Genomic DNA, 25397 nt, shown 5'->3' on the forward strand with positions numbered 1-25397 from the left:
TAAAGAGATACAACATGGAAATGTGTAAACCAGCAAAAACTCCGATGGCTATGGATTTTAAGGACACTAATGTTGAGAGTCCTGTATTTGATAAGACTATGTACCAATCTTTGATAGGAAGTCTTATGTATCTGAGTAATTGGACTAGACCTGATATTTCTTACTGTGTAAATCAATTAGCTAGGTACAACAATAATCCTACTGTTAGACACTGGCAATCAGCTAAACGAGTATTAAGGTATTTGAAGCAGACTATTCACTACTCGTTATATTTAGAGCCAAATCGTGAGTTAATCCTTACTGCATATGCAGATGCGAGTTTTGCCTCTGATTCAAACAGTCGTAAATCTACCTCAGGGTTGGCTGTAATGTTGGGTGATTCTTTGATTGGATGGAAGTCTATTAGACAAAAACACATAAGCTTATCTACAATGGAGGCTGAATTTTCATGTCTATCAGTGTTATGTACAGAACTGCTAGTGTACAAACAATTATTGTTAGATATGGGTTTCAATGTAAATGATCCATTCATTGTGTATGAGGACAATCAAGCTGCAATAAAGATGGCTAATAATGCTGCAGTAAGAACAAGATCTAAACATACTGATCTTCGTTATTTAAATGTCAGACAATGTGTCAAAGATAAATTAATACAGTTAGAGTATTGTCCATCTGATGTAAATATTGCAGACCATTTTACGAAGGTACAAAGTGCTGTGAAACACAATGCTAATTGTGAAAGAATGTGCATAAGATTGTAAGAGTTATATATTATTCTACCCAAAGGGGAGAATGTTAGGCATATGGTGCTAGCCTACAATGTTGGGTTGAAAATATATTAACCATAATGCTATGGCTTTAAGAAGTTAATTGGCCAATGGGTGTGTATGTGTTCTCATGGCCATAAGAGGAAGCTAGGAACGTAGCTTCTCTCTCTCTCTGAATTCACTGATCTCTACTGTTACTGTTTTTGCTATGCTGTTGGTTTACTACTGTTGTAAACCTGAACTGTGTATTGACCTCTGGACCGGTAAGAAGACTTTGTAGTTTGGATTACTCCTTGGACTGTTGCTATTGTGTATGACTTGGACTGTTTATTTTTGACTGTGCATTTTTGTTCTTACACCACCTCAAAGTAAAATACTTTTTGCTTTTAGAACTCAGTGTATTTCTGTGTGTGATTTTTACTGCTCTCAGTGCCCTTCCTTGTCTGTGCAACTCTTTGGTAGCACAAGGAGACCTCTGCACAATAAATTCCATAACACCCTTGAAATTTACAGGTGCATTCGTGAGTGAAGATCCTTGGATGAAGGCTTATTTGAGAAAAGCCAGTTTTGACAGATTCACATATGAAGCGAAACAAGTGGTATCATTCTGTCTTAGTGTTCAATATGAAGAGAGGTTCTGTAAGTGAAGAACTATGGGATTTCTTTCTACTTTGATCGATGAATCAATAAAAAATACTTAGAAGAAACATCCTTCACTTTTTCTGTCAACAGCTTTGAAGAAAAGAGAAGGGAATTCAAGTTGCAAGCTGTTTGGTGGAAGGCAGTCATAGATGGCATGTAAGCTATGGAATGTGACTTCAAAGTTATTGGTCCAGAACCCAGAGCAATATACATCAATACCAGCACATAAGACTTTCATAATTACTCTTTCATAGGAATAATTTCTTCTGGCTTACTTGGAAAATATCTGGGAGTGACCATAATCTTGATCAATGTATCTCTCTCTTAAACAAAAAGAAAAAGGGAAGGCCTGTTCATTTGTGGCAATTTGCAGCCACACTAAATATGCTTCCTGAAGGGGATATTCCTTACCACCATATGCCCTACAGCATAATCAAATAGGAAGGAAGCAGGAACATCTCACACCCAGTAAAATCTCCTTCTGAGAAAGCTCTGTGCAGTAGATCAAATCTTATGCAGATAAAACCAACAGTCAAGAAGTGCTTTTCACTGAAGCATTTGACGAAGAGAAGAATCCTGGCACTGCTGCAGCAGTCAAGAAGAAATGGAGGAAACAGGTGGGAACATACCCAAGTGCATGCATGCTGGAGAGTGAGTTTCCTGCAAAAAAATACACTCAGGGCAGGTGCACCCCTCATATGTATGATACGCCTAAATCATGAAGAAGAATGTAAATCTAGGTGAGAAGAGAAGTATGGCATATATCTCCCATATGAAAGAATGAACTGGGCACTGTGGCATGCAGATGAGGAAAGGAGAGGAGGATTAGAAAGATTCTAATAGAGTCTTTTGTGGCAAGCATCAAGAGAATGTTTTAAAAATGGAAATGGAAAGGGGCCGGTGGACAGAATATCTATCAAGCAACAGGACCACATATAAATCCTTCAAGAATGGAGTGAGCAAGACTCATATAGCAATAATCTTCTTGTAGCTGTAAATCACAACCCTGATGCATCAAGTAAGATTTAGCCTTGCGAAATCTCGGGGACAGACAGCCCTGTGTAGGAAACCAACCTTGAAGCAAATAATCCTCAGTTATACGTTTCTAGATTGAGTGGAATTTATCTAAAATGGTTAAAAGCACCAGAGATCCTTAGGAAAAGATTAACCCAGGTCAACAATTGATTTCATAACCCCACACTTACTTACCCGGATTACTTCTGGGCAGGCATAATGCGGTGATCTGAAAAATAAAACATGATCCAGTAAATATTTTTTTTTAAAAAAAATCCTATTTTTGTTTGTACTGGTACATGTTTTATCTGTAAAAACCACATCAGATAAAATTTCAGAGATGGCATCAATCATTAGTGGAAAATTAAACTCATGGTTTAGGCCCCTATTTTCGGATCAGATATCCTGATGCTCTCCAATGACAACACCTTGTGCAGGATGTGATATTTCCATGACATCCCAACACCCTTTTCTGAGTCAGCTTCTTTACATAGGAGTCAAGAATGCTTTTTAGTATAGGCTGATAAAATCATATTTACCTGTCATGCCATCTTACACATCATAAATTGATGAGTGATCAATTTGTAAATTACACCTGATGTGAATATTAAGGAACAGTTGTCAGAAGAGTGAGGTGTACTAACATGTTAAGTATTTATTTAGGAAACTGCCAAAAGATTTTTTTCTCCTGTTGTTTTTAATTTATATATCTAAATTGTTATATATTATTATATGTTTATTCAATTTGTAAGGGACGCGGTGGCACAGTGGGTTAGGATGCTGAGCTTGTCGATCAGAAGATCGGCAGTTTGGCGGGTCGAATCCCGAGTGCCGCGTAACAGAATGAGCGCCTGTTACTCGTCCCAGCTTCTGCCAACCTAGCAGTTCGAAAGCACGTAAAAAAATGCAAGTAGAAAAATAGGGACCACTACGGTGGGAAGGTAACAGCGTTCCGTGCGCCTTTGGCGTCTAGTCATGCCGGCCACATGACCACGGAGACGTCCTCGGACAAGCGCTGGCTCTTCAGCTTTGAAACGGAGATGAGCACCGGCCCCTAGAGTCGGAAACGACTATCACGCATGTGCGGGGGAATCTTTACCTTTACCTTTATTCAATTTGTAGTAATATAATGGTCAAGGCTTGACATGATAAACATGGTTGTCAAAATCCATTAACATTTAACTTGAGCAGCAGTTGAATAGATTGCTATCAGTCATTCAAATAACTACCTCAATTCAAAAAATAGTCAACTGGGCAACTGGAGGTAAATTTTTAGGGTAGTTTGTTTTGTTTACTCTAAGAATTTTAGAGACACAGTACAGGTCGTCCTCGAATTACGACCAAAGTGGGGACCATAATTTTTCATTGCTAAGCAAGGCAGTTGTTAAGTAATTGAGTCATGCCTAATTTTATGACTTTAAATGCTACGGTCGTGAAGCGAATCACTGCATTTGTTAAGTGAATCACGCAACTATTAAGCAAATCTGGCTTCTCCCATTGACTTTGCTTGTTGGAAGCTGATGGGGAAAATCACATATGGTGATCAAATGACCCCGGGACGTGGCAACTGTCATAAATATGGACCAGTTGCCAAGTGCCCAAATTTTGATCACATGACGCCGAAGGTGCGGCAACGGTTCTAAGTCCTTTTTTTCAGGGCTGTAGTAACTTTGAATGGTCACTAAATAGTTGTAAGTTGAAGACTACTGTATATATAATGTGACTGTGTGATTTGTGCTGCTGAATCCCAGTCCTTTTAAAAAGTTTTTGTGACCTTGGATTTCATTAAAAATATATAAAAATCATGCCTACCAGAAATGTGTGGGTTTTTTTTTTAAAAAAAAGCTTATCTGAGCTTATCTTACTTATCTTACTTTTGAAGGAAAAGCAATTGAAAATTCCTCAGGTCAAGACCTTATAGAACAAAGGTTACCTTTTTGTTTCACAAGATTTCCTGGAATCAAAAGAAATTACAAACAGTTCTATACGGAAAACCTGAAAATCTGCCCAAGCCTTTCTGACAAAAGTCAAGTGGCTCCAGAGGATCAAGCCAGTTCTATGTTATAGTTCATAATTCCGAGATCTGCTCTCATTCCTCAGTCTGAGCTTATTTTTATTGAGAAAACGGCCAAGCATTCTATCGAACAATGACTAACAAATAGAGAGTTAGTAAAGAACTCATTGTCCAGAAATGTAACAATGTAATATTTTCATTAAAAGATAAGTACAAATGTAACACAGTGGCTCTCTTAAGCTTTATAAAAACACCCAACCATCCACTGGTATTATCACAACCTACTGCACAATCTACCTACTGAAAAACAAGTCCTAACCTGCCCAGTTTAAGATTGTGGCATGGGACATGAAAAAGATGGGCCAATGACTTATGGCTATTATTCTACAGTCCAATTCCATTTGAATATCACATAGTTTTACCTTTTGCATCCTTAAATATGTTGTCGTTGGCAACCAGGAAGGGAATCTCAAAGCCTTTTCCAAAGAGTATAAAATATGTTTCTGTAATTCCTTACCTACTATTCTTTGTATAATACTTTAAATATAATACATATTGTGATAAAAGAATAAGATACATCATTCTTTTTCTGGATTCATTAAAGAAGAGATTGATTGAAAAAGTATGTTTTTCATTATCTTACTTAGTCAATAGTTATATATACTTCCTATAATTAATAGTTATATAGATTTAACAACTTATACAGCTGCTCATCTATCAAAAGAAACTCTGGGTAGTAGTGTTAAGGGGCAAAATTACTGGAATACCTTCTTTCTTTTTCTCTATTGAGTTATTAGAGTTTCTTGATCAGGATACATAAACGAGGTACAGTGGCTAGCTGCTATAGTAAAATGGCTAACTTTGCAAAATTGATTCAGTTTATTCATATCCTTCTACTTTAGCAATAGCTTTTCCTGTATTGCTTCAAAGAGTTTCCCTATTCTTACCAGCAACAATTTTTCCCTCCAGGGTCCTTCCTAGATACCACCTACCCCTTCACTTTTCTTGCTTTGATAATCTGTTCCCATCCTTTTATCCTATTATATCTGCCTAGACATCCCAAGTGCAGCTACAGGTCTTAGGTTTATTTCACATCACCTCATCTGTTATTATCTGTTCACTCAGAAAATCTTACCATTCCTTAGGCCAGGGGTAGGCAACCTCGGCTCTTTTATGACTCATGGACTTCAACTCCCAAAATTCCTGAGTCAGCTATGCTGACTCAGGAATTCTGGGAGTTGAAGTCCATGAGTCATAAAAGAGCCGAAATTGCCTATCTCTGCCTTAGGCTAAACAATTTATTCATAGAGAAGCAAATGCACCCTTACTGTATTACAAACATGAGGCTACAGTCTTATACAGTGCTTACCTATCTAGAACAAAATCCCACCAAATTTAGGGGATTTATGTTTTATATTTGCCACACTGCTTATTTTCAGAAAAAATAGTTTTGTTTTTTTAAAACCAAGCACCCAAGCTAGGAGAATTATCAAAAGCTGCACTCCGGAAACCATTTTGTGCAATTGTCATTAAGTACATAGTCTTTCACTTTTTCAGTTTTTATTGAATGCAACCATTTGCTGTTCCTCTACATGGCTCATCAAAATAATAATGGAAAATTATACAAAGCAGTGTTTGTCAACAATATAACAGACCCAGCCTACTATCTGCTGCTGAACTCCTTGTCTAGCAACTAACTGAAACAGTTCTTTGAAATACAATATTATTCAATAATTATTCAATAATTCAATAATTCAATAATAATTCAGTAATTATTCAATATTATTCAACTGAACAACAACAACGAAAAAAAGCATTGTAGAATCTACTAGACTTTTTCCAATGACAATAATACTCTAGGCCCATGGTGGCGAACCTATGGCACTGCCACAGGTGGCACGCATGCCATCTCCCCAGTCCTAGGCCTTCAGCTGGGTTTTATAAAACCTTTTCGCTTTAGGCCTCCGCCACTGTGTGCAAAAAAACCCCAAAGGTTTAATCAATCAATTTCAACTTCTCGCGGGAAAAAAAAGATACATACATCTATTTATATGTATGGAGAACTAAAACTGGGTCTTACACATTGTTTCAATGTCTCTCTTGTTCAAAAGAATGGTATATGCACATAAGAACATAACCAGTACCCTGCTAGATTGGACCACTAGCCCATCTACTCCAGCAGTCTCTTCTCATAGTGGCCAACCAACTGCACAAGGAAGTCTACTCTTCTTTCAATGGATGGTCTTCAGAAACAGTCACTCTGCCATCAAAGCTAATAGCCATTGATCCCTGTAACTTCCATGAAATCCAACTCTTTTTTCAAGCTAGTCATACTGGTAACCAGCACCACATCTTGTGGTAGTGAATTTTAAAGTTCAATTATGAGTTGTGTAAAAAGATAATTCTTCTGTGATCTTACATTGTTTGTAAAATGTATGATTTTTACACGTTTGTACAAGCAAAAATTATATTGCTCTGTAGCAATAGTATGCTACTATTGCATTCATTATATCCACCCAAAATAAATCATATATTTGGCCTCAGCTCTACTAAACTAGAATTGTATTGTGAGTAGATTTTTGCTCTAGAGAATTTCCCTGTTGGGTTCTGAGACCAGTAATGTTGAACTAAGGATGTAAAATCAATTATTTGATTTTCTGACATTTAAAATATTAACTCAATGGAAATAATTTCTATTTTAACATACTAGTTCAAAACACTAAAACAATGCATGCTGTGTATAATATTTTACAAAAAACCAAGAGGAAAAAAAGATAAGCTAACTTGACTATTCAACAGCTACACCTCAACAGTTATGACGGCAGCATAAGCTTTCAGAGCAGCTATAGATTTCCAGCTTTAAATTGGCTAATAGTTCTAAATTGAATTTTTAGTCCATTCAGAATAACATAGGTAATTGGAAGGGACCTTGGAGGTCTTCTAGTCCAACCCCCTGCTCAAGAAGGAAACCCTATACCATTTCAGACAAATGGTTGTCCAATCTCTTCTTAAAAACCTCCAGTTTTGGAGCACCCACAACAAGTCGTTCCACTGATTAATTGGTCTGTCAGGAAATTTCTCCTTAGTTCTAGGTTGGTTTTCTCCTTGATTAGTTTCCATCCATTGCTTTTCATCCTGCTTTCAGGTACTGAAAACTCATTTCTATACTGATAGCCGCTAAGCAGAAGAAAATCCAACAACAAACACTAATAATGTCTGTTATCACTAATTATTTAACAAGTATGCATCCAAGGAATGTTGTCCCTGCCTTAAGTCATCTCATATTTTCTGTTACATCTCTAGGCATATTATGTGCAATGTTTTCAAAAATCACTCTGCAAGATCAAGACACTATTTCTACAAGTAGATTCAGCTCAGGTATGGCAAGAGGTATGAGAAATAAGAAAACTTCTTTGAAGAAGAAGTAGCCTAACTTGATTCTCAGACTCTAGGGACTCCAAAATGCTATTATGAAGTATAATGATCTGAAAACGTGGTCTCATTCTGTCAGTCTAAGGATGGAATTACATGCCAGACACTGGCTCAGGAAGCAACTGGTAGAGCACATTATCGCGGAAAATTGGTAGGCAGGGGACGGACTATGCATCCTCCTGTTTAAACTACGTTCTATCTGCCTTCCCAGTCTGCCTTCCCAGTCTGCCTTCCCAGTCCCCATGTACACAGAAAGAATTTAAGAAACCACAGCAACAGTAGCTGGTCTGAGAGATAAAAGGCTCAGTCACAACCAATAAACTATTCTGTCATAAGGGAAAAATGCACTTTAGATTTGGTTCACACATTATGATATGCTCCCCATGTGATTACTTCACAACGGCAAGGAGCTTAGGTGATGAACCAACATTCCTAAGCATGAGGCTTAATTGACCTGGAAAAATTTGCTTTCCTACAAGAATTGAGGCACTTACAGGCCAACTGTGCAGATGAATTAAATCATGCAGAGTGAATCTGTTTAGTACTTCTACAACATTAATTGCTTACTGCAAGCTATGCCTGTCTCCTACAGTATGTGAGACTGAACTACATTACTTCTGGAAGCAGAAAAAGGTAAAAGTTGCCTCAAGTCAGATTCAATTTCTGATGAACATATGGACATCTCCATGTAGTTCTCTTCACAACAGCATAGAAGTTGATTGCCCATTGCCCTTTTCTAGGATGTCTTTCTGACTTTCCAGTTTAGCCTACAGCCTTGGGATTTCCTACTGATCTCATATCCAAGTCCTAATCAATCTGACCCTGCTTACCTTTTACAAGATCAAGGCTGGCTAAGTGCTGCCATCTGCTATAGGAGTTCTCGAAAACATTTTCCTATTCATGCAAGAACTATTCTATAAATTCAAACCTTCATTACTCAGTTCTCTTTTCCAACACTTTTAATAGTGTAATTTATGCTATGTAATTTATGCTATACTTCTGCAGTCCTATGCAACCAAAATCTTCTGAAATCCATTGTTTTTCTTTTACATTTTAACAGCTAATTTGTAAGTAAGCACTTTGAAATTATTTTATTTTTCTTTTGTTTATAACAACCTCTGAAACTACAGTGTCCCACGTAGGTTTATGCAGATCAACTAGAATGTGAACTGTTTGGGGCATTCCATTTTAAAAACAAAATACTTTTTCAAGAGTTTATTTTGAGAATGAAATTAACCTTGCTCTACTGACATCCACAGCAGAGTGCCTCTGTTGAGAGCTGTGAATATTTGGGTGCTCCTTGTTGTGATTTAATTGGAGTCTTATTTTGGATCTTGCCAGTGAGCTTTCTTTTTTTTGGGGGGGGGGGGAAGTATGTTGCCCTGTTGTTATTAGCTTGGGCTAAATGGAATGATATATGTGGTAGAATTTTGGAGCAAAGAGCCATGGTGGCGCAATGGTTAGAATGCAGTATTGCAGGCTAATTCTGCCAACTGCCAGGAGTTTGATACTGACCAGTTCAGGATTGACTCAACCTTCCATCCTTCCAAGGTCAGTAAAATAAGGACCCAGATTGTTTGGGGGCAATATGCTGGCTTTTTCCTCCATGCTTTGCTCTCACTTTTTGCCTTGAAGCTGACTGATTGTTGGTTATTGACATAACTGACATCTCATCTCAACTCATAGCCTGGTGTTTTTTTAAAGCAAAGAATAAATGGTATGCAAAGGAACTCCTCCAGTAACCTTTACCAAATCTGCTGACATCCCTCAAGTAAATATGATAGGGTTAGGTTTAGTTAAAAAAAGTCTCACAAGAATAAGGACATAAGCACATCAATCAGAGTGCCTTGGGAGAGTCTCATCTGGAGAACATCAGATGAGAGAAATCTGATGGACTGAAATAACTGATCTGGAGAACTGAAAGTAATTGAGTAGTAATTGAGTAGTAATTGAGTAGTAATTGAGTAGTAATTGAGTAGTAATTGCTTTTTCTTCTTTCTTGTTAGATAATTTAGGTAGTTTTCATCAATTAGTTTACTTTGTTTTTTTACAACACACTTCCTACAATTTAGTAACTGCTTCTGATCCACCTAAATACCCACACAAAGAGACAGAACAAGACAGAACAAAATCTCCTATCTTGAGTGATGATGTGGTGGCAAACTGACAAAAAACTCCCCATCTCTCCTCTCTCTCTCTCTCTCTCTCCTCTCTCTCTCTCTCTCTCTCTCTCTCTCTCTCTCTCTCTCTCTCTCTCTCTCCCTCTCCCTCTCCCCCTCCCCCTCTCCCTCTCCCTCTCCCTCTCTCTCTCCCTCCCTCCCTCCCTCTCTCTCTCTCTCTCTCTCTCTCTCTCTCTCTCTCTCACACACACACACACACACACACACACACAGAAATACACACAAGAAAAACGGTACACACGTAAGTAGGAAACCCAGGGAAACAACCACAACATGTTTTGCTGGGTTTCAAACAAAAACTCTTCAGTTTATGAAGCAAGAGCATAGGATTAAGCAGGTGGGAAAGCTATTGTTGTTGTTGTTATTAGATTATGGACTAAAGTAAGGCATTCACTCAGATGAAGGGATGTTCCTGCCTCTGTAAAGTAGCCAGTGAATCTTGGGGCTAGCCTGCAACAAATTAAAGCATGTAATGTGAGATAGTTTCTCTCAAGGCAATATAACATGGAAAAGTGTACTTTGGAAGTGGAGTAAATCCCTGTAATTGCTTTAGTGGTGAGTGTGGGATTAATAGAGGATGACATTGTCTGATTCTGTTTGCCAGAAACAGAAACAGACAATGGTATGGTGTGCTTTGGCAACTGAGCAGGATCCTTCAAAAATCATTCCAGAGATTTATTAGGACTGTTCTAACCAATAATGTTTGCTCCTGATAAAGGACTGGAGCAGATATATTCTTATAAATTCAGCTCCTATCCATCACCAAACCAAACCAAACCAAACCAAACTAAAAAACATAACAACAACAAAAATCCCTAAACTCTAATCCACTGTTTCTCAACTTTGGCAACTTTAAGGTATGTAGACGTCAACTCTACGAATTCCTTAAACAGCATACTGGCTGGAGAATTCTGGAAGTTGAATCTTGAAGCTGCTAAGGTTGAAAAACACTGTTCTAATAATTGACATTCTTTCCACATACATACACAGTTTCAGGGTGCAAAGTAAAGATCCCTGTACAGGAAGATTATACTAAAAGGCTTATTTAAACCCTTAACTTTATGTAAAATTAAAGCGCTCTTATCAACCCACATCAGGTTTAGTGTACAAAGATTTAGTGCAGCGATTCCTGTAATTCATGAAGACTATTTTTCTATATTATGGTAAAAGAATGGAAGCAACTGTAACTATGTGAAATAAACAACTAAATATATAAAGATGAGGAAACCTAATTTCCAAGAGAGTAACTGAAGTAATGAGGGAGCAAAGAAAGCTCTTTCTTTTTTATAATTCGAAGTGATTTGGGCAATTGACTAGGAGTGCAACTTTTTAGGAAATTCTGCTACATAAAAAAAAAGACTTCGTGCATCTAATGTATCAAATATTCATGAATTTGCTTTTCCTTCTCTAACTGAATTGATAAGGGCCCCTCACAGTAAATCTGCATAAATGCAAATTTTTCTTGGTTTTCTACTCATGATTTTCCCATGAAATTGAAGCTTTGCAATTTCCAAGAAATTCAGATCAACCAGAAAATAAATTAATTTCCTCTGAAATACTTAAATATATCATCTATAACTCACTTTCTCTTTTTTTAAATCTTCTTATCCTTTGTCTCCCATACATGCTTACCTCTCTGCCATAAAGATCAATATTTCCCTTTATGCTAAAAGGTGAAAGATTTATATAAGCTAAAGAAAAGTCAGTTTCTGCAGCAAATTCCTCTTTCAAATGTGTACTCAATTTTGTATGAAAAGGTTAATTTTATGCTTGTAATATCAATATTCTAAATTGTAACTAATATTGATAGAATATATCTTTTCTATATTGTCAATACCCCAAATTATCTAAACAATAGAATACTAATAGCTTCAATTAACACTGTACAAATGTAATTGCATTGAAATAACATAATGTATTGTATTATAATTTATAACAATATAATAAAAACAGGCAAAAAACCCTTCCTCATATGCTAAGGCTTCTGAAGAACAATTCAACATAATTAAATAATAAAAGACAATTAGTTTTTCATTTTTTCTTTGAAAACATTTCACTTCTCATCTAAGAAGCTTCTTCAGTTCTAAATCCCCTATGTCTAGTTCAGCATACAATCAAATGTGAGCACCCCTTTTAAACCTAATATTTTATTATCATTCACATATGGGTGTTGTGTGTGCATACATGTGTACATGTGAACTGTTTTATAAATAAGTAGAGTTAAGGATAGATAACAGCCTACATATGAGAAACTGAGAGAAAAATATATGCCACGTTCACAGATTCAGAGTAAACTAAATAAGCAAAGTTTTTGTACCTTGCCATCAGAAAGATGGAGATGAATATCCAGAAGAGAGAAATCAAACTGATTGTAAAAGCATGTTCACACTATACTTTTTATGAGAGGTTAATAAATATAATAATGATCTGTCTGCTATTAAACCCAGTGAGGCAGCTACCTCAAGAGCTGGGATAGTTAAGCCAAGCAACATTATTAAAGGACACATTTGTTAATATAACAACCGTTAGTCCAGCATTACTCTACAGATGTGGTGAGACATGCTGTCGAATTATCAGTGATAAACTATGATTCTAGTCCCTTTGATACGCATAGTGGAGTAAGACACAGTATGTTTTATTTTTTGCTTCAAGCAGTAAAATGTTATGGACCAACCCTACATAGATGTGAACTTGTTAAATGTATGAGGGTTTTTTTAAAAAAATATTTATAACAATTCTTAGTATGGAAGAGAGGAAGAGTTAATAGTTTATAGTTTATAGTTTATTATATTTGTATACCGCCCTTCTCCCGAAGGACTCAGGGCGGTGAACAGGGCACATATAAAATACAAGGTACAAAAGTTAAAAAAAGAATTAAATACAAAGCCCAAGCTAAAACAATAAATAATAATGTAAAAAAACCACAATAAAAAACCCAACACATCCCCCATCAGGCCAGGCCGGCTTGTTCAAATAAATAGGTCTTCAGATCGCGTCGGAAGGAGCGAAGGTCGGGCGCCGTCCAGAGCTCAACCGGCAACTGATTCCATAAGTCCGGGGCGCCCACAGAGAAAATACTTCTAAGTTATCTAATATTTTTGATGATATTCTGAAGCAGGAACAGGCAGCCTATGGACCCCCATTCTCCATAAATTACATCAACAAACATTGGCAGTAATCTACAAACTGGTAATTTCCTTCAGTTTGCCAATATAAACAAAGAGGCAACAGGAATGTAACCCTTTCTTAGGCTTTACTGAAAGCTATTACAAAATCTATTTCCCTGAAAATCTTAACCACTGCAGCCCAAACCAGCAGAACCTTGCATACCCGTTTTAGAACCTGATGTAGATACTACTACTCTATAGATTAAGAGAAGGAACAGTCCATTATTAGAATAGAGGTTCTAGTAAACTAATCTTGCACTAAACAGAGTCTGTTAACAGAAGAGGAAGTTCTCTTAGGACCACAGATTTCTCCTTTTAATAAACAGGGGGCTTCAGCCAGCAACAGAAAGCATCATAAAAGTGTCCTGCAATGGAGAAGTCGCTCCTGGACAAATGGAAGTGCTTCTCAGAATTAAATTGCCTCGGTTTTTCTTTGCCTGGCAGGCAAGTGAGATAATGAAGAAATCTGAACCAATGAAAGCTGCATCATTTCAATTCCCCAGTTCCATTCACTCTTTGCTCTTTGCTCATGGTTGTCCTTGGAGTTTGAAAGAAGGCCGAATTATCCCTATGCTTCAGAAAATAATTTTCTGAATAATTCAGAAAATAATTTTCCAGCTTGCTAAGGCGGTCTTCTACCTCCCGATCAACCTTAACTATAGAAGATTAAAGGTTTTGTCATTTTGTTTGTAGACAGGATCTTTTATAACTATTCCCCCTTGTCATAAAAGTGAGAGCAATAAAGAGTTCTTCTAATGGCAAGTTTATTGCAATCGGAGCCGCGTGTGCTGCCAGTTAGTGCAAATTATATCAATGAAACAGTCCACAGCCAGCCTATTGCTTACTATTACTATTCTTGTTTTCCAGGATAGGTGGTCCATGACTTACAGCTATTCATTTAGTGCAGGGGTGTCAAATTGCTGGCCCACGGGCTGGACGCGTCATCCGGAAGCCGTGCCCATCCTATTGCCAGCAATGGCAAGACCGCCCCGATACGTTGCATGACGTCACGTGACATCGCGAGTTTGATATGTCTGATTTAGTGACTGTTCAAAGTTACAAGGGCACTGAAAAAAGTGACAAATGTCTCACTTAACAATAGGAATTTTGGGCTCAATTGTGGTCATAAGTCAAGGACTACCTGTACAAGGGAATCCAGCACTCAGTGTTTAGTATAAAATAATTATCAAAAACATTGGACATACATGAAGAGGAAAATTCCTTAAGAATGGTGTCTATAGTTGGAACCAGAAAACAACTGTTTAGAAGACCTCATTTGAGTAAATTTTAAATTTTGGAAGTAAATTTGGTGGCTCTAGTACAATAAAGTATTAATAGACGGCATATTTGAAAGATTCCTGATTGTCATAAAAATAAATTTCCTCTAATTTCAGTTCAGTTTCCAAATCTGTATATGAATTTTACACAACTCTGCGTATATTAGCTTTTTAGAGACCTCTTAAGATCTGGCTCTTCATCCAAGCATTCAGCTAAGGCAAGGGTAGGCAACCTTGGCTCTTTTATGATTCATGGACTTAAACTCCCAGAATTCCTGAGTCAGCATAGCATTCTGGGAGTTGAAGTCCACGAGTCATAAAAGAGCCAAGGTTGCCTATCCCTGAGCAAGCCCAGCAGGGGGAAGTCTATGGGATGTTGCGGTGGCTTGCCTGGGATATGTGTCGCTGTTGTGGGGTTGGTTTATTTTATTAATTCTGCTTTCATTTAATATTATTGTGAGCCACCTAGGAATATTGTGTATAAGGCAGACAGCCATGTAAGTTCTAAATAATTCAATTAATTTTCTTAAAAGGTGTGGAAATTTCTATTCGGAGCTACTCCATTATTGGAGCTAGCAGGACTAATGGCATTTGAAAAGCTGAAATATTAATTATTATCACTGTCTCCAATGATTCCGGTAAAGTTGCACTACTAGGAAAACGTGACAAAGAAATTATTGCAGTTTAGATCATTGACATTTTCTGAACTTGCCCGCTTTTAGGTGGAGGGGGGCTGGATTCACCTTGAAGAGTAAAATTAATATAGTAGTTAGACTGAATTTCAGTGAAGGTAGCACTAATAACTGTGGACAAATCCTTAGCGCAGATCAAGAGCAGGGCATTACTTTGAGAAAAAGTAGATTGAATTTCTAATAACATTAAGTCATAAGAAGGTAGCAGAGAACGTTTAGGAAAAAAGATTTTATATATATATATAGGATGTTAAAAATCTCTCCATATAACCAAAGGAAAATCTAAGTCAGTTAATGTTGATAACCAGGAAGTGCATCCTTCAGTAAGCTTGTTACTAATGTCAGGTAGCTGGTAAATAACTGTGCTAAATCAATTTAATGGGAATTTCAGAACTGTACCGAGGAATGGAAATGAATTAATAGTGTTTGTTAAAAAGGCAGACATAAAGGATAACAATCTGCAGATAGAGTGAAAATGATATGACAAACTCTAACAATAATTTACTAAATGCCTTAGATGAAAACGATTCCATTCCAAATATATCTTTGCAGTTTTATAGCATGGTATTACATATCCCTCCTCTCTTACTAGGCCTAGCAGAAGATCTCAGTGTCAATCATGCTGGGCCACATGCCAAGAGAATTAATGAAGCAGTGTAATAGCTCACACAGAGGCCCAATGATTGCACTTAACGTGTATCTGCAAACCAGGGTTTGCAAAGTTGCTGTTTTGTTTATGACACACATTTCTCTTCTGTTCCACTGATTTCTATATTAGTGCACTTGAAGAGAGCAACATGAGCCTTTGGTTTCTGCTCCAGGCACTAACAGCTGAATTCCAACACTGCTATTCGCTGTCTGAGATTTAGGAGGGCTGACATGCCAGCTACTGTGTTATCTGCTAAGTATTTCTCTGCAAATGTACAAGACAGTCTAAAATTGAAAAAGGGATCCCCCATAAATAAATAAGACAGGTAATATAATTTTTACAATGGGGATACTGAAAAAGGACATTAATTTACAGCTGATCTTATATGAAATATAGCTTGGAAGAATCATTTGTGTGCCCAGAATAGGGATTCCTCCAAATGATGTTCAAGAGAGCTTTCCCCTCACTTAACAACCTATGGATAGACTTAGATTACGGTTCTCAAAATAATAATTTATTAAATTTGTATGCCACCTGACTCTCAACCACTCGGAGTGGCTCTCAACAAAGTAATTACAATAAAATCAATAGATATGGAAAAAATAAGAAGAAAAGCGGGCAAGATTCCCACGCTTTAATCAACAGGTTGGAGAGGAGAAAGTCAAGGTTTTCTAGGTGATAGCAAAAGCTTGATTTCTAAACAACAATCAAATAAATACAAAGCACAAAACACCAGTGGAATGTAAGAAGAATAAATAAAAGTAAATTTACCTTTCATTCACCAGCAATTTGTTTAATTGTACTGCAGTGCTGACCCAAAGGGGCTTTTGAGTAGAAGAAAAAGAGTGGCAGAAAGATAGTCCACTTGTAGTCTTGTAAATCAATCGTTTCCCCCAATAGCTTTAATTTCCATCCAACCTGAGAGACCTATTGCTTCTACATTACATACATCATAAAGGATATGCTGAATGCAAAGAAGCTCTACAGCAGTGTTTCTCAACCCTGGGCAACTTTAAGGTATGTGGACTTCAACTCTCAGAATTCCATGGGGAATTCTGGGACTTGAAGTCCACATATTTTAAAGTTGCCAAGGCTGAGAAACACTGCTCTACAGTTCATGAATCCTGTCTTTACATGCTCTAAAGCAGACATGTCAAACACAAGGCCCGGGGGCCGGATCCGGCCCGCAAAGTGGTTTAATGTGGCCCGCGAAGCCATCCTGGAAACAGTGAGGGAACGGCCCCCACTGCCTTGGCCCTGGCCCAGAGACCCTCCTTCTGCCAGAGACCCTCAGATCTGTCCCACTCCTGCCCAGGCCCCCATAGGCACCCTTGATGCGAACGATGTAGAGCTGGCCACGCCCACCCAGTAGGCCATAGGCACTCTAGCCACGCCCACCCAGTAGGCCACGCCCACCCAGGCCATACCCACCCGGCCCCCTGAGGGCAACCGCAATGCTGATGCGGCCCTCAATGAAATTGAGTTTGACACCCCTGCTCTAAAGCCTGGCTAGCACCTCTGTAGTGGCCACAAGTGTTCTTTTTTAATCTTTCTTTTTCAGTAACTGAGGATTGCAGGAGATGCAATGATGCAATCATATCAGCAGATGAAGTGGAAGGGCAATTTTTCAATCCTGTTAAATCCTATTGAAGAAAGGGTTTAAAGCTGAAAGAGGCATACCCCACTTTATTTTACTTGGGGTTTTACTGTCACCCCTGCTGCTTTTTTATCAGTTTTATCAAATTTCAAGGGTCTGCTTTGAAGGGACTCTGAGGACTGCATGTTCCCCATGCTCTAATGTGAAGGACATATATGATGTGAAGGACCCTTTTTCCATATTAAGTCTCTTCATGACCTCAAGGATACTTGAAGGCTTTTGAACGCAACATAAATGAAAGTCAGTTTTCTTTGTGTTCTTCATATTAATATCGATATGCAGAGGCTGTTAACCGAAGCCTATTTCTACTTTTGTGAATTGAGACCTTGTAATAGAACACACCCAAAGTCAGTGGCCATTCTTTCTCCCTTACTGCTCCCATCATAGCTGTGCCATATTCTCTAAGTCAGTGTTTTTCAACCTCGGAACTTTAAGACCTGTGAACGTCAACTCCCAGAATTCCATTGGGATAGCTGGGGAATTCTGGGAGTTGAAGTCCAGACCTCTTAAAGTTGCTAAGGTTGAGAAACATTGCTCTAAGCTACCACCAATTACGAATCAACTAAGATCTCTTCCACCTCATCTAACAAAAGCAATAAAGCCAATTGTTACTATCTTCTTTTCTTAGTAATCACACATACCCATTGGTACTTTTGAATTATTTGCACAGCAGATACATTAATCTAAATCCTTCTAGAAGGCACATAACAGGGGGAAGAATCATAGTAGTTGCTTCCTGACAAATTTCAGAGATGTGATTCAGACATTGTCAGCTTTTCTCTGTCTGTCATGCTACACATAATAAATAACAAAAGGAAAAAGCTGAAGTTTAAATAGTTTCCCTAATGAATGGGCAATTCAAGTGTGCATTAGTTAGCAGTATCCTACAAATCCAACTCCCAGACTCCATACTCCATTCCTGTTTCACAGACTTTCTTCCAATTTAGGAGCTTGTAGCTAAGAAAAGTAAATTGAAGATCAGTAAGGAAAATATAAGGGACGCGGTGGCTCAGTGGGTTAGGACGCTAAGCTTGTCGATCAGAAGGTCGGCAGTTTGGCGGGTCGAATCCCGAGTCCCAGAGTGAGCGCCTGTTACTCGTCCCAGCTTCTGCCAACCTAGCAGTTCAAAAGCACGTAAAAATGCAAGTAGAAAAATAGGGACCACTGCAGTGGGAAGGTAACAGCACTCCGTGCGCCTTTGGCATCTAGTCATGCCGGCCACATGACCACAGAGACGTCCTCAGACAAGCGCTGGCTCTTCGGCTTTGAAACGGAGATGAGAACCGGCCCCTAGAGTCGGAAACGACTAGCATGCATGTGCGGGGGAACCTTTACCTTTACCTTTAAGGAAAATATGCTTTTCTTATTGATAACCCATTTCAAGTCAAGATAATGAGCTCATATATCCTACTGATGTCTCTCAGTTTCCCCAAATTTGTGACACGTGTCAATACTTTTCTTTGGCAAATGCTTCTTAAACCTACAGGATTGTAACAGTCACCAATGCTGTTCTTTATTCTCTCCAGCAGGTGGTGGCAGCATATAGGTGGTTCCATAAATAGAAAAACCAAACACCATTAAATAGGAACCTGCCACTGAATCTCTAAAATGGTCTGGACACTTAGAAAAACATTGTTTTTTTTAATCTGGGGACATTTTACTAGCATATTTAACAATTCCACTATCCAAGTGTAGGTGTTTTTATGAGGATGTTTTCAAGAGCAAAACTGCATGTTTTTAAAAGTTAGGGTTAGGGTGATCACAGTGTATTACCAGACATGTCAAACTCATGACGTCACGTGACATCGCACAATGTATCGGGATGGTTTTGCCATTGCCCACTATGGGGTGGGTGTGGCTTCCGCGTGATGCGTCCGGCCCACGGGCCGGAGTTTGACACCCCTGGCGTATACTATATCTTTAATATAAAAGGGAAAGGTTTACTGAAAAAGAAAATTTCTATAATTTTAGTCCTATCCTATCCAGAAAAAAGTAAAAGATGAGCAGCTATATAAATGTTTTAAATAAACGAATCAACTGTTTAGTTTTATATGACATTTTAGCTTTCCTTTGGGCGACACCCAGAGTTGGTTAAAAGATAGCAGCTATATAAATATTTTAAATAAATAATTAAAACCACACGTCTGCAGAGAAACTGCAACGGAAGAACGCCAAGGACACATCGTAACTCCCCCTCATTCAGCACTGTTGTAATTTTCAATAGTTATTGACTGAAAGCTTGTGAGTCAAGGACTAACTGCATTTCCCTTAGGAGGAAAAAAAAGTCCTGAAGAGGTAATGTACTCATTACAATCTCTTGTTGCTTCATGCTACAGTATAGATCTATTGTCTAGTTCAGAATCTGGTTTCCTTTATTGGTCAATCAGAGACTTCTTGAAAACACTGTACATTATGACCCTTTTTTTGTTGCTTCCTAACATATACGTATTCTACAATTGATTGGCTAAATGCTTTGTGGCCTCATCATTTTGGGATATTATTCTAGCTTATTGATTTAAGCTCTTAATATAACTTACCCACAGCTTGTTTCAAGTAAACTGTCCCCAACTTGCAATGATGCCATCCCAAAGTCTGCTATTCGGATGTTGTTCTTTTCATCCAGTAGTAGGTTTTCTGGTTTTAAATCCCTGTGGCTGTGAAGAAGGGAACAAAAAAGATGTTAATTCAAAGCAGCTGCTTCTCCTTCCATACAGTAAAGTACCACAGCTCATTTTGTTTCAAAAGAATCCATTTACACATTGCATTTACATTTGTCCATTTTGAAAAATTAGGGAAGTCATGCTACTTTTAAATTTTAAACAGTGCAAAATATATTAATAGTACTAACTTGTGATTTTGAAGAAGCAGTTGCTCTAATTGATGGAAAAAGTGTCTAATGGAAGTAAGAGTAATCAACTTTTTTTTAAGAAGTACCTTTCTCCTTTTGCTCCCTTGTTTGTTTGGAATAATAATTAGTTTTTTAATTAAATCAGTCTTGAATTTGTTATAGCAGAAATGCTGGGAAGAATTTGTAATTCAGATATTTCATAAAAGTTGATTAAACATATTGAGCCTTTTCATTTGGCAGCCTGAATCTAAACAAAAAAATAAATGAGAAACTGAGAAAGTTGGGACTGAATATTTCATCTCATCACTATTTATCTTGTTCTACACAAACTATCTGTTCTGGTTTCAACCACCCAAGTCAATTAGGTCCTCCTTCTATTAATTAAAAAGGAGAAACTAAAAAAGATGGTGCCCCTCTCTGCAATAGCAATTAGATTTATATACCACTTCATAGTGCTTTATAGCCCTCTTTAAGCAGTTTACATAATGCGGAAGAACAGGGTAGAACAACGGCTAATGACCTTCTTTTACCGGTCTACTATAGAGAGCGTCTTCTCGCATTGTATTGTGGTTTGGTATGCTGGCCTGACAGCCGTGGATAGGAAAGTATTACAGAGGGTGGTGAGCACAGCACAAATCATCATGGGCTGTCCCCTGACACCACTGGATGACATCGCCAGGGCTTACTGCCTTGGAAGAGTGAGGAAAATTCTCAGGGACAACTCACATCCTGGTCGGTACCTCTTTACATTCCTACCATCGGGTAGGAGATACAGGAGTATAGCCAGCCGTACCAACAGGCTGAAGAACAGCTTCTATCCATGGGCTGTCAGACTCTTGAACGGGAAATAACTTTATGTATGATTGACTTGCGAGGCCAGTGTGTTGTGCAGTTAGCTCACATGGTGCAACAAGATGGTGGGTTTGTTGTCATTGTGAGTTGTGGTGGTGGGGAGCACGAAGGGAGGCTCAGCCAATCTCAATGTATACATGGTTGTACTTTGATAATAAAGGTTCGATTCAATTCAATTCAATTTATTGCCCCCAACAATCTGGGCCCTTGTTTTACTGATCACAGAAGGATGGAAGGCTGAGTCAACCTTGAGCAGGTGAGAATCGAACTTGCTGGCAGTCAGCAGAGGTAGCCTGCAGTGCTGCATTCTAATCACTGCGCCACCATGGTTCATTACTGCTCCCTACTGAGCAATGCTTACTGCTCTCCCTCCCCCAGCATTTATGTTTTCTGTAATCATTCAAATGAGATAATAAACACTTAAGTTGTTATTTAAAATGAATCATGAATGGGTACTTTTGTTTCAAAGCTTGCTTTTGTAGAAGGACTGTTCAATGTTCTATCCCTTCGCAACTTTGGAATAATCTAGAATTATTGGTTTGCTCTATTTCTCCTAATTTGGCTTTCTCTACTTATTAAATGATTCATATCCCATCCTGTTTAAAAGACTCTGGACAATTGACAGTCCTCACAACAGAGTACTCAAATAGCACAGCAAGCAAATGAAACATCAGATAAAATTTGAATACTTAAAATTAAATAGATTTAAGCACTACGTTAGAATTAAAAATTAAAGTTAAAGACTAAGTATATCTGGGAAAACATGGTCCAGAAGTCAGCAATGTAAGCCTCAAATACTTCTCACTACTTTCATGAATACTAATTTCTGGGGGAAGATTTGGAAACCTAAATCTAAATCTCTGCTGTCATCTTTTTAACCTATGGGAGGGGATATCTATAGCATACTCAGCTTGATTGAACACAAAGACCGGTAGATTCTGCCTGGAAAAAATAGTTCCAAAGGTAGTAGAGAGTCGGGCCACAATATAGCTTCCAGTGCTTACACAATTCTTATCTGCCTACATTCAGGCAGTCATTCTATACCAGATGAAGTTTCCAAGTAGAGTCCAGAGAGACTCCTGATCCTTCTTCATTACTAATTAGAATTATTTGCTTAGAAAGGGGTAGAACCAATGCCAAACAGGGGCACCCACTAGCAACTCTTGCAGGCACTTTAGGAAGTTGATGGTACCAAACACCACTGAGGGATCTGAAAGATCTAGGAGAGGCAAGACAAAACTCATGCACAAGAACAAAAAATATGATTTCCATAGCTCACTAAGCCTGGCTGAAACAGATAATTTACTTCACCTATGATACTCTGTAACTGATGCTCTATCGTGGTCTCCACGATCTTCTTTTAAAAGTAAGGTTTAAGATTGTGTGGAAGTTATCCAACACAGATGGAATGAGGGAAGGTTTATTCTGAAGTGGCATATTTTATTCAGAATATAGCTCAGTTCAATCTTAACAATGAAACACTCTTAGTCACCCTGTGGAAATTCCCTGTGAGAAATTCCTTGCTTGAGTCTCCCTGCTGACACAAGAGAATTATGTCTGCTTAGAAAGCAGTTCTGTCTCTTTATATATAAGCATCTTTTGTATTTTCTCCTTATTATTTCTTTGTGGACTACAAATTATATTTGGAAAAGGGAGGAGAAAGAAGATGAATTAACACTTTACTGTAGAAGCAGGAGAATAAGTGATGGACAAATGGGTGACCGTCACTTTAGATACATGCCAAGTTTGTACATTTAAAGTTTTGCACTGATGTAATACTAAAACAGAGGACATGGGAACGATTTTCTGCAGGCTAAGATTGCAGTATACTAATTTCCAGATGTTATCACAGCAGAAAGCACAATTTGGATGTGTAATGCAGGTATCTAGGTTATTTGTTTATCTGTAATGCTATAAGGTAAGCTCAGCTTGATAGAAGACGTAATGCTCTCAATCCCCATTTATTGAACATCTGAGCTGCCAGCAGACAGGCATGCGGAGCAATGGCTACAAGCCATAAGTCCAGCAGCTTGGATAATCTAATTAAAATGCAATCCTCCCAAACCTCACCTTGTACCAAAGAAAGCAAAAACCTAATGGAGCAATACATGGACTTTATTTGGTTCATTTCCAGCTGATCCCTCTGATTCTATGTTTTACATGATCAGTGTCACCTTACTCTGCAGGTGAATGGAGGACATAATGCCCTTTTAATGTTCTACAGGCTGAAATACTCCAGAGCCCTTCCCCATATTGGCTGGAAACATGATTAAATAAGGCAGCAACTTGAGTGAACAAGAAGCCAAAATGCTTCATGCAGAGCATACATGCCAAGAAAGAAGATTGAAAAGGAAAAGTGAAGCATAAAACAAATCAGGAAGCTTATTTCAGCCTTATCTAGAGTGCCGTTAATAATATGCACCCCACTTCCATAAATACCAAAGTAAAGAATACTTTACAAATTCAAAATGAAGCATGGAATTCAAAGGAGATTCACACATATGTATATACTGTATATATTTAGTCTGTGTGGAAGAAAAGGATGAGAAAGAAGTTGGAAGGGAAAGAAGGACTCTTTTTTTCAGCCTTTTCAGCCACTAGAAGTCAGGTAAAAGTCCAAATGGAGCACAAATTCTATTTTGACCTTACCCAATAGTTACTTCACTGACAAATAAAAATTAAACAGCTCCTAGGTAATCCTTATTTATAATACATCAGTCTCCTCGGCCTATATAGCAATAATTTAAGCTTTCTGTAGGCTTTGTTACAAAGCTCCAGCGTTCATCTCTTCCTCATGTTTCCTTCCCATTCTGCTTTCAGCAAAGGTGACCATCTCCCATCTCTTCTGCTTGGCTGCCATCTTACTTCGATCTATGGAAACATCTTTCTGTTATCTGTGGAGCTATCACAATTCAAAAACTCTGCTTGCCCAACATGGAAAAAAATGGATTCTTGGCATAGTCCAAAAAGGATAAACCATTTTGAAGTCAATGTACACATTTCTGCAGAATATTGGGACTTGAGAAACAGAAAAAAAATCTGGTATGCATGTGCATTAACAGTTTGTTTAGTACAGCTGCAATCATGCTGTTTCTAAGCATTGTTTGATAATTTGAGACTATCTAAAGCTTATTGCTCAAAACTGAAATAAACTTTTCCCAAAATGTATGTGGGTGAACAGAGAGTGCCCTAGAACTTAAAATTTGCAGAATCATGATTAGCTATTTTTGTTTCACTGCTATAGCATCCTGGCATGCAGTTTTTCAATAATGTCTTTCCTTTTAATGGGAAAGATGCAAATAAAGCTCTCATTCGTGGCCCCCACATAGAAACCCTTATACAAAATTACTATGTATGCAACTTGCATAGCCCAGCAGACATAGCCTCAGGCAATGGAAGAGGAAGAGGTGCGGTAATTGTCATTTATCAATATTCATGCAAAATCCGGAATGGGCCTCTCAAAATACTTCTCTAATAACCACTCATAGCCAAAACAAAAATAAGACGAAAACGTTACTAGAGGGAAATTCTTCTCAATCTTCTTCCTCCTTTGAAAAAGCATTAGCATTATTTATTATTACTGACGCCTAATAAGATTTGGGTTTTGTTTTTCCACTAATCTTATTTTCATTTGTTAATGTTAGTATTGTAAAACCAAAAAGGAAAAAAAACTACACAGAATCAGAAATTAGCCCAATCTCTTTCTTGTTTGGTGATTTCACAAATGGTCAATCCAAATTCCCTTTATTGTTTTTCCTGCTGTTCTTTCCAGTCTTCTCGCACTGGATGGATGTTACTTTTTCATTTGGAAACTGTTTTAAAAACAAAGTCTAAAATTGGGGCTTTGCACTTATGATTCTCCACAGACTTTAATACCTTTTTCAATGCACTGTTAGTTTGGCCATCTACAGTATGGCAACAAAAATCCAGATGACCAATAGATGACAAGAAGGCCACTTATCTAAATTAAGAAGTCCAGACATGAAAACTTTTCCTATATTATTTTCAGAACAACTGCAAAAAAGAACAATATTAGTCCTGTGATTCCAAGTATTCTACACTGTAGCTAGCACTTACTTAAGACTTTACCTTTAAGGATGAGCACTGATATTTTTAAATTAGTTTCAGATCAAAGGTATGATAGAGATTTCCTAATGGGTAAGTACTAACCATTTCAGTATTCTCATGTAATCTCATTTTAAGTAA

At 37.9% G+C, this 25397-nt stretch overlaps 1 protein-coding gene across 2 annotated transcripts in view; it reads right to left on the minus strand.

The window, feature by feature from the left end:
* The window catches only part of BRSK2 (BR serine/threonine kinase 2), a gene marked incomplete at its 5' end in the record, with an annotated part of 464582 nt that overhangs the window by 116109 nt on the left and 323076 nt on the right, over nt 1-25397 (minus strand). For both annotated transcript variants that reach the window (XM_081315319.1, XM_081315318.1), the window contains 2 exons: nt 2619-2652; nt 20029-20145. In XM_081315319.1, coding sequence (XP_081171445.1) covers nt 2619-2652; nt 20029-20145 — 151 coding nt within the window. The remainder of the gene's footprint in view (nt 1-2618; nt 2653-20028; nt 20146-25397) is intronic.

This window comes from Vipera berus (assembly GCF_964194415.1).
Source record: "Vipera berus genome assembly, chromosome: 1".
In the NCBI taxonomy this organism is placed as follows: domain Eukaryota; kingdom Metazoa; phylum Chordata; class Lepidosauria; order Squamata; family Viperidae; genus Vipera; species Vipera berus.